The sequence below is a fragment of the Pseudopodoces humilis genome, chromosome 6 (assembly GCF_049639895.1).
Source record: "Pseudopodoces humilis isolate 2021_Gansu_Grassland_sample_001 chromosome 6, ASM4963989v1, whole genome shotgun sequence".
NCBI classification, from domain to species: domain Eukaryota; kingdom Metazoa; phylum Chordata; class Aves; order Passeriformes; family Paridae; genus Pseudopodoces; species Pseudopodoces humilis.
Genome location: NC_142205.1, coordinates 31,709,736 through 31,720,275, shown reverse-complemented (window position 1 = coordinate 31,720,275; position 10,540 = coordinate 31,709,736). Strand labels below are relative to the sequence as shown.

Below are 10,540 nucleotides of genomic sequence, written 5' to 3'. Positions count from 1 at the left end.
CAATGGGACATTTTCCTATAGGATAATAGGCTACAAATTGAGCCTCTCCAAAGGAGAGGGGGAGAGCAGGGGGGGTAAAACAACAACGCACAGACGCGCACACCACACAAAAAAGGAGCGTCGTGTGCCAAAGGCTGGCAAGAGCCTCCCTGGGACGACGGAAAAAAAAAAAGGGGGGTGATGGGGGGGGATATCGTGTGCCAGCCCCCCGGTCCCACACCTGCCGGGGTGTCCCCGGCGCATAAAGCGGTGTAAACAAAAAAATCCTCGCTGCCATCTCTTATAAAGATGGACGTGTCACCAAGTCGTGTGAGAAAAGCCTGAGAACAAACGGGGCCACTCCGTCTCCAAGGGTTCTCCCTTGAACTGGGCGGAACAGCCTATTAAGGGCTTACTTAATTACTTTAATGACTCTGGACAGGCTTTAAAATGCAGTCAGCGCCGGGGCTAAGGGGAGGGGTAGGGGGTGCCGGGGATTTGAAGGCTGGCGGTGGGGACGGGGCCGGGGACGCGGCGAGCGGGGCGCAGGGCGCGATACCGCGCCCTGCGCCCCGCTCGCCGCATCCCCGGCCCCGTCCCCGCCGCTATTGTGGGACAGTCACGTGTGTCCCCGAGGTCCACGTGGGGCGACACAGCTGGGCCGCCCCCGGCTGCGTGGACGGGGGCGAGGAGGGGGAGAAAGGAAGAAGAGAGAAGAAAAAAAGCCCCTCATCCCCTCGCCCCCTTCCACCCTGATCTTTAATGCATACATTCCCTCGGCGCCGCTCGCCCCTAATCCTATGGGATCAGCGGGCCCATGGAGGCCCCCCGGGGTCCCCCCCAAGAAGTGATGGCTTTATAAGGGGGCCGGAGGGAGAGGGGATGCATATCTCACCATGGCCTCCAAGCTCAAGGAGCGGAGGGTGAGTCGTCGCCCGCCTTGCGCGCACGGGTCTGAAGGGTCGCCAAGCCGACCTGGTCCCGGACCCTGCGCCGCCTTTCCCTTCGAAAAGCCCCCCTACAAAAAACAACCACACCTCCCTCACAAAAACAAGCCTGTCTTGCCAGGGCCGTCCGCGCAGTCGGGGAGCCACCAGGGCCGCGCGGAGACGACCGGCCACCGGAGCATCATCCCTCCCGAGGCCGAGTCGCGCCCGGCACCGCTGCTCGGAGCGGGGTTGGGGACTGGCTTCCCTAGAGGGGTCGAGACCGGGGCCGGGGGCGGCTGTCACGGCGAGACAGGATCCATCTGCTTTCTCCTCCCTCACTAACGCACCCCATATGTTTTGCAGAGGACGCCGGTTTCCCACAAAGTCATTGAGAAGCGGAGGAGGGACCGCATCAACCGCTGCCTCACCGAGCTGGGGAAGACGGTGCCCATGGCTTTGGCCAAGCAGGTAGGCGGGGGAGAGCAGCCCCTACGCCCTTTTCTCCCCGATGCGCCGCGATATCCCCTCCGATACGGAGGGGTTAGGGGGCTGTCCAGTGGAACCGAGAGCGGTCTCAGGGAAGAGGTGATGCCCATCTGCCCTGCCCGTTGCAGAGCTCGGGGAAGCTGGAGAAAGCGGAGATCCTGGAGATGACGGTGCAGTACCTGCGGGCCCTGCACTCGGCGGACTTTCCCCGCGGCCGGGAGAAGGGTAGGTGGGCGGGAGCGACCTCCCGCGATCCCCGCCGGGTCACTCGCGGCGTTGGGGTGGCTTTCCCCGCTCCTCTCCCGGCCAGACCCTGAGGAGCTCGATTCCCTTCCCTATCCCTTCCAGCAGAGTTGCTCTCCGAGTTCGCCAATTATTTCCACTATGGCTACCACGAGTGCATGAAGAACCTGGTCCACTACCTGACAACGGTGGAGAGGATGGAGACCAAAGACACCAAGTACGCCCGTATCTTGGCCTTTCTCCAGTCAAAAGCACGCTTCGTTACTGAGCCTCTCTTCACCTCCCTGGGCTCCCTCCCGGAGCCGGACTTTTCCTACCAGCTGCATCCTGGGCCCGAGTGCCCCGGGCATGTCCACAGTCCCACCGAAGGCGTGCTCCAGCCGCCCTCGGGGGGGCCGTTCCCCTGGCACGGCGCCGCCCGCAGCCCCTCCCTGCCCTACCACTTGCCCAGCGCCACCGTTCCCCTCGCCAGCCCCGGCCAGCAGCGCAGCACCTTCCTCTCATCCGTGCAGGGGTTGGACCGCCACTACCTCAACCTTCTCGGCCATTCCCACCCCAACGCCTTCGGGCTGCCCCCGGGCCAGCACCCCTCCATGCTATAGAGACTCGTCCCGCCTGAAAGAACACCTATTTATGACCGCGGACACTGCGGGTTACAGCCGGGCTCAGGGGGAGGCTGCCGGGGGCAGGGAGATGCGCGAGGGTCCCGGAGGGCAAGGAGCCCGCGGGGGCCCAGATCTGTCCCCGCCTGCCCTCTCCAAGGGCCTGAAGCTGCCCCCACCCGCTCGTCTTCCCACCTCCGGGTGCAGTGCCTGTACAAGTGATGCCTTGGAATAAACGTTTATACCCGCCGCTCCTTTTTGTTTCCGTGAGGGAGCTTCCTCGGGTGGCGGTGGGAGTCTCCCCACGCATCCACTCAGGACAAAAAAGCCACGAGCGAGAAGTGGTCAGCGAGGGCCAGGGAGCTTGCTGCACGCACCGGCCGTGGCTGCCGCTTCGGGCAGGCGGGGCAGGGCGTGATGGGCCGGGTGTCGGTGCCGCCCGGCTTCTGCTCCCAGGTCGTCACCGGGGACTGGGAGGGAGTCCCGGGGTATCCCGGAGGTGGTGGATGCCCCACTCTCCCGCAAACCCCGCGGATGCTGCCCCCCACGCGCCCGTGGAGGGGTGCTCCAGGGGCATGTGTCCGAACGGCATTGGCATCTCCCCTGTGCTTTACTAGCGAATTTCTCTGCGGTGCAGCTTGTTCGGAGGAGGATGAATAATGGCGAAGGCGCAGAACGGGGCGGGGAGGGCAGGCGGCCGCTGCGGAGCTGCGGAGCGCCGAGAGTAAAACCAGTGGAAGCTCCGGGAGCGAGTCCTTACAGCCCCGCCGCCGGCGCGGAACTGCGGCGTGGTTCCCTCCCGACGGCGCAACTCCAGCCCCGCCTGAACCAAGCGTCCCGGGTGTCTCCATAACCTCTGGAAGTAGGGTAGCCCGGGCATGCCCGGCGGGGCCGGAGCCGTCGAGGGGTAAATTAACTTATTCCAGTTGGGTGGGGAGGCTTTGAGGAGGTTTGACCTGGGCTGTTTGCCCAGGTCGCGGAATGGGCTGCCCCCAATTTGTAAACCAACCCGACCCTTTATTCGGAGACAGACAAAAAGATCTTTATTACAATGAGTAAAAAGTGGAATGTGTATCTTCCATTTAACCTGCAAATACAGGAAAAGCTCCTATCCCAGATTAGTGGGGAAAGGTCATACGGCGGGATGATGATGAGTCAGCTAGGGAAAGGAGAAAAATACCCTCATTTCCTCGGGACACCTTTTGGACGGTAAATCCAGAGGGAATCTCTCTTTGGTCAGCGTACACAGAACAGAATGGATTCAGTCAAACACAGTCAGCAGCAGGAATGGCTGGTGCCTATTATGAAAACACGTCCAACACTAATTTTTATCAGCACTGGATACAGAATATGGACAAAATGCTACGTAACATTTATTCCATGTGCTTAAAAAGCTCTTGTGGTCCCACTTTGTTGCTGAAGCATTAAAAATATAGCATTTCCTGAAAATATAAATATATTCAGCATTTTGGTCCCTGTTAACCAAATTAAAAAAAACCTTTCCTTTACTAAGTAGATTTTCTCTCTGGGATTAGCAGAGGGCCACCATGTCAGTCAGTCAAAACTGGGGTCATTTGCATATAATTTTGCAAACTCGCACTGGTCCATGACAGTCTTTGTCTCTCCAATGTTGCTATCCTGGATTTTTTTTTTTCTTTTCATTTTCATTTAGCTGTGGAGGATAAACCCCTCTTTGGCGCAACAATGACTTTAGGATAAAAGTCTCCCTTCCCTCCTCTCTTTCAGGGCTCTAAGCTCAACCCCCGCTTTTGGCCCTGAAATTATTTTGGAATTCACTAAAATCAGCTGTATCAGGCATGGGAGCTGAGCTGCCTTCCTAGCTCAGATCCACACTGTGCACCATGCTCTGTGCACACAGGTGGGTCTGTATAGGCAGTGGGGTATGGTGTATAGGCAGCTCCCTCAGGACAGGCATCTCCCATCTTTTGACAGAACTTCAGCTCATTTGTCTTAATTTAATTTTGTATTTCTGTGCCTGTAGGACAAAGACTTTTGGCCTTTTTCCCCCTTGGAATCAATTTAGCTCTGCCATGAGCATCATCTTCCAACTTTGATGGGAGCAGTAGGCACTGGATGACACCTGTGCTGGGCCTGTTAAGGGCTGTACCTGGTCCCAGGTGAGGTGTTTGTCTGGGCTGGCAGTGCTCATCATCTGGCATAGGAGTGCCATTTATTGGTGTCTGACAGCAGCTAGCACAGGGAATGAATAGAGAGAGGGGTTGTTCCTGAAAATAAACTACTTTAATTCCCAAAGCCCCCAAAATACTAGATTCTGTGTTATGCACCTGCTTGGCTAAAAATCTTAATGGTGAATGATTGGCTCCATTATGTGCTATTCCTTTCCTTCAGCTAGCATCTTTCTCCTTCTTAGTCTTTCACATCTCTTTTGGCACAGTTTGCCTTGCCTTCCTTCCCCATGCCTTTCATGCTCTCTTTTCCACCTCTTCTCCCTGCTGTCTGAATTCCTCTTTTCCTTACACATTCCATGTCCTACATGTACTGCAATTCTTCTCACCCCAGAAAACAGTTGTACAGCATGGTCACACCTCAGTAATTTCTTTATGTTGACAGCAAATAATCATGTTGGGATCAAAGGACAGCAAAATGTAAGTTTACAGTTCTGCATCTGATACTGACTCTTGCTATTTACTCAGACAGTAGAAGACTTTATGTTGATCTTTGTAATATTGCATTATTGAAAACATCTCCAACTCCCTAATTTATCCCAAGGATTAATTTGCATTATTATTTAAATAAAGCATCACCAATTAGATTAAAGAGGCATAAATAGCCTGTGCATAAACCACAAAGAGCTGCATCAGCACACCTACAGGGATTGAACCATGAATTTGAAAGAAGAAACTGAGGGGAAGAGGAGGAACTATACCACCAAAGGCTCCTAATTACAGACCTGTTCCAGTAGAGATGCACACAATAATTGGCTTCCTAGTGGTATGGATATGATCCCTTTCCCATGGCAAAGGTCCTGCCAGTTTATAAGTCTTGTGGTCCCACTGCTCCGTAGAATGCTGCTGCCATTCCTCAAGCTCAAAGGTATCCCAGGGTAGTCTGCATGATTTGACCAGGATCATGCCAGAAGTGCTTAGGAGAGCAGAGGGTCCTAGGTGCCAATTATCACCCCAATCAGATCAGCTTCTTGCCTTTCTACCACATTCTTGGAGAGAATTAAATGGTGCCTAGGAGTCCAGGGGGATTGTTTTTCCATTTTAAATTAAATCAATTATAAGGAGGAGGATACCTTCTGTTTTCGTGGGGAACAGTCTGCGCACTAGACACATGCTACTGAAGCAGCTTCAAGCTTGTCCAGCAACCCTTTTGCAAAGGCAGACTTTTGGAAATAAACCCTCCAGCCAACAGTTTCACATATGCTGAGATGTAGCATCTAATCTCACAGATTTGGCTCCTGTCTTGGGTGAGTCTCACATCATCATGTCAATTTCTAGCACTTTCCTTCATAGTGCATAAAGGCTGTTTTAGGACAAGAACACTGAATTCTCTTGAAGAGAAAACTGATTATAGAAAGAAGTACAAGAAAGTAATTTTAATATGTATATAAGGTTAAAGCTCAGATACCTACCTACATAACATACTGCATATAGAGTGACATATTAAAACAAACAAAACTCTTATTTAAAAGATCTGAAAAAGCAACATTGAAGACTATTGGATGAAACTTCACATGAGAAGAAAGAGGAGTAGTTTGTAAGAGTCAAACTTGGAATATTGAATTAGGAAATTTATTAAATAAAAATATGATTAAACTTAGGAAAGAGATTGTTTAACATTCATCTTCAAGCTACAGTAACTGAAGTGTGCATTATGCTTCATCAGAAGTAATACAATTAATTAGGCTGAAAAAACCCACTTTTGCTAACAGGAAATCTAAACTTTAGTGTGTATGCTCTGCATAGTTAAAGGCAATTTCATTTTTAATAACTGTAGGACTACAACACCTCCAAATGCAGTCCTACTCTACGTAATGATTGTGTAATCAAAAAAATGAGTCCCTTCAAACAAGTGAGTCCTTCAAGGCAACAGAGAATTCATTATAGGGTCTGTGACTCAATTCTTATGCTTTTGATGAACATGATGAAGTTATTTTTACCCCTGCTAAGGACTTAACCCAGAGCATGTAGAAGGATTTATACTAGCTCACTCCGCAGTACTTTGTTTAGAGAATCTTGTTCTCCTAGTAGCTTTGTGGAAACCAGGCAGTGCCTGAGCTCTGAGCTCATCTCTATCTCTTGTGAATTCCAGCATCAAAATTCTGTTTTCAGTCCCATAAAGGGTGCAGGTATTTAGAGTAGGCCACAGTCCAACTGGAACCCTAAAGACCAGGATCATGGCAGAAAGTGCCTTCATTGTGATTCAACAGCCTGTACCTCAATCTCTCCCGAGTTCCTAGGCTGAGGCTTAGACATTCTTCTAGGAAGCTGAAGTCTCAAGGATGAAACCTAAAAATTGTGTCCCTCTTTGGGGGCACCTTCCATAACCACTCTGCCCCTACAAAGCCATTTCTGTGTTCTTTGAAGGAACCACCATGTGCTGGTTCAACCTCCCAAAGAAGAGATCAGATGGTAGTTTGCCAGGGGAGGGTTGGATCTCAAAGTATCAGCTTGAAGGAAATGTTCAGTTTAGAGTCACTAGCAGGAAGCTGTGACATGGTTTGAGTGCCTTCTCACTGCAAGGGAGGAGTGGAGACTGTAGCTTTTGCACTTCCCTCCATTCTCCTCTTCTGGAGGAGACTATGTGGAGACACACTTGACTGTATGTATACCATTGTGTACTATACCCATAGGAAGCATATACACACCCTCTTCCATAGTACATCTGGATTCAGTTTAGTTTTTCTCAGTAATTCCTAGTCTGGTTTGGCTGCTATTTGTTTAAACGTGGCGTTATTCAATCCTCATAGCTTCCCATGCATGCTGCATTAGTGCTGTTCCAGGAGAAGAATTCGCAGAGACTAGCCTTTAAAGGTCAGTCTTTTATGATTAAGATATAGGATTGGTATTTTTTTACTTTTTCCCCAAACTAAAATGTCCTTTAATGTATCCTACGGCAACCTCAAAGTTTGATGCACCTGACAGGTTTTTGATACACCTGTGCAATCTTACTCACTCCAAGAGGTGACGCCTCTACAGCCATAAGTAAAGATTAGGATATAGAGTTTTCTCCTAAAGGTGGTAGTATGGAAATAATTTACCCTTACTATCAAATTGCTGACGTGTTTTCAGGACTGGTGTCTGTAGAAGGAACAATAACAACAAAACCTAGTGAACGAACCTCACATGGCTTCAAACTGAGAAAAGTGTAACAGGGATGGCTGGCATTCACTGGGAACAGATTCTTTGAACCAAACTTCAAAAACCTCAGGAAAACCTGAGACAGTACGTATCCCATTCAACACAATTATATATTGGAATGTTCTGAGATAATCAATACAACCTTAGTCTTTCATATTCCATTACAGAATGCCTTTTTACCACAGGATGTAGTAGTAATTTTTCTATGCCACAAACTTCTTTTCATACAGTACCTTCTCATCTCTTAAAGAAATGAGAAAAAAAACTGCTCTTGGAGTTTTATTACTGAAATAATTGTAATAATTATTGCTGTAATAATCATAATTGTAATTATTACTGCAAATTCTCTTTGACGTCTGGAAAAGGCAATAAAGTAGTTGGAAAAAAAGTATGAACAATAGTATATAATTCACTGCATAATGTCAAAACCTGCTAGACAGCAAAGATCTAGTAAAACTAGTACAATTATGATAAAGGTACCTTCTTTACAAAGCACCATCTGCAGAAAAGAGTATGTTAAAGCAAACAAGAGACTCCTACATGCTTGTTACCTATATGCATATACTGTACATATATCTTTAGCTAGTGCAGGTGGCAGTTTCCTGGACATCCATGAAGCTATAGCTGCTTCCACAAGAAGAAGGAATGGTGGAGTCACATCAACAGAGAGCTTGCCAAATAGGTTAGCGATACATATTTCAGTGGCTCCTCACACTCATTTTATTAATTCAACCACGCAGTCACATGTTTATAAAGATGTATGAGAAGAAAATAACCTAATCTTGTCTTAAACACACAATTAAGCTGATCATGAAAGTGAAGTCATGTACAGAACAAGTCATTCTGCCTCTAGTACTCAGTACATAAAATATTCCTCCAAGAAAAAATGCTGCAACTAGGCACAAAAATCTATACTTAAAGAAAAGGCCATCCTCCATCTTTGTGCATACGGAGGAGCTAATCCAACTGTGTGAGGTCAAATGATCTTTCCATGGTGAGGAGATTCCAATCAGCAACATGGCATGCTGTTTTTCACCAAATATTACATTTTCTCCAAAGCTAGTTGCAACTCTCCATGCTGCAGCTTTGCATCGTCTTTCCAGGAAATTAATATAGAATCATAGAATGATTTGAGTTGGAAGGGACCTTAAAGATCATCTAGTTCCAAGCTCCCTGTCATGAGCAGGGACACCTTCCACTAGAAGACCAGGCTTCTCATACCTCCAGCCAGCCTGGTGTTGAAGGTCTCCAGGGATGGGGCATCCACAACTTCTCTGGGAAACATGTTTCAGTGCCTTACCACCCTCTCAGTAAAGAATTTCTTATAAATATCCAGTCTAAACCTACTCTCAGTTTGAAGCCATTCCCCCTTGTCCTGTCACCACATGCCATTGTAAATAGTCTCTCTCCATCTTTTTTGTAAGCTCCCTTCAGGTATTAGAAGGCCACAATTAGGTCATCCCAAAGCCTTCTCTTTCCCAAGCTGAAAAATCCCAATTCTCAGCCTTTCCCCATAGGAAAGATGCTCCATTTCCCTAACTAATTTGGTGTCCCACCTCTGGACTGGTTCATCTCCTTCCTGTGCTAAGGACCCCAGAACTGGATGCAGCACTCCAGGTGGTGTCTCACCAGAGCAGGGCAGATTTTTCCTTGATTTTTGTAGTTTGTTGTATGCTACATACAGTTAGCAACCGTGTTACAGTCAGCTTTGCTTTATATTCCCAGAAAGAGCTTCTACCATCCCTTCACAAAGCAACTTACACTATTGGATATGGCAAGCAATAAGTAGGCAAAGGAGGTGTATCCCAGGAAACTGGGAGAACACAAGTGCTGTTTCTGCTAGTCATGGCAATATCCTATGTTAATTTATCACAGTTTTGCAAAGGGGTTTTGGGGCTGTATTTGGCCAGCTTTTTTGCAAAACTCTTCCAAAGAAGATTTATAATCAATTTGCCTTTTCAGATTAAGATAAATAGAGAGAGAGAATGCTAAACTTCTTCCTGTTTTAGCAGGAAGTTACAGGGATTTTGAGACTAGAGTTCTGGAACAGAGAGGTAATTCCTGTTGCCAGCATCCAGCTTCCTAAAGGCCTTTCAAAAAGTTTTCCAGGCATTGTAACTGCAAACAGAAAAACCCCAAAGATTTCTACATTTCAGGAAAATGACAACAATTTGGTAAGGCACAGAATGCCTTTGAGCATTGACAAGAATAGAAGGATGGGATGGGACCAACTGGACTTTTTCATTCACGTACTTGGAAAAATCACTTTGTTATAAAACAAGACCATACCACAAAGGAAAAATTGTTTCAGTGGTGTGATAACAGAAGAACGTACTGAAATTTATGACTACCTCACATGAAACTGTTAGCTGTCTCAAAGGAAAAGGTCTGAGAATTAATTAATCATTCTAAGCAATCTTTCTAGTTAAGAGGGATAAACAGGCAGCTCCCAAGGAGAATTTATAAGACTGAATTTATTTTCTCCCTTAAAAAAATAAGTATATTTTCCTTGGAATATATATGTTTCCCCTTTGAATTTTGGCAGAATGTGGGATCAATAGGTCACGTTCAGATATACAAGCAGGGGAAAAAATCAAGGCAGCTGAGTCCCGCCCTCATTGTTGCCTGGCAAGTAGCCTAATTTATCTGCTCAGATATTTTAAAGGAGCTAGACATCTCCATGCTAAAATATTGCATTTAATTAAAAAAAAAAAAAAAATCCTGTTTTTTTGTGTGCCTGTTACACAGTCAGAAGGTGCAACAAATGCAGCCACTGAACTGAAACAGCTGTGCCATTGACAAATACTTTTAACATAGTAATTGCATGTGCTACCATGTGGTGGAAAGACCAGGTGGAAAGAATTTTATGTGGGGAAGAATGGATTATTTACCATTTCCCTACAGCAAGCACTGTTTCAGACAAAACTGTTAGCCATCCACTGAAGGCCAGTGT

At 47.6% G+C, this 10,540-nt stretch overlaps 1 protein-coding gene across 2 annotated transcripts; it reads left to right on the top strand.

Moving 5' to 3' along the window:
- Positions 1–742: 742 nt before the first annotated feature.
- On the top strand, positions 743–2,239 carry HELT (helt bHLH transcription factor). 2 transcript variants are annotated; one of them, XM_005517661.2, is made up of 4 exons: positions 743–902; positions 1,272–1,376; positions 1,523–1,619; positions 1,746–2,239. In XM_005517661.2, the coding sequence occupies exons 1-4, from the start codon at positions 876–878 to the stop codon at positions 2,237–2,239; spliced, it is 723 nt and encodes a 240-aa protein (XP_005517718.2). In that variant the 5' UTR covers positions 743–875. The 2 variants fall into 2 exon arrangements, with proteins under 2 accessions (XP_005517718.2, XP_014116086.2); XM_014260611.2 differs by having other exon boundaries at positions 1,743–2,239.
- Positions 2,240–10,540: the final 8,301 nt, after the last annotated feature.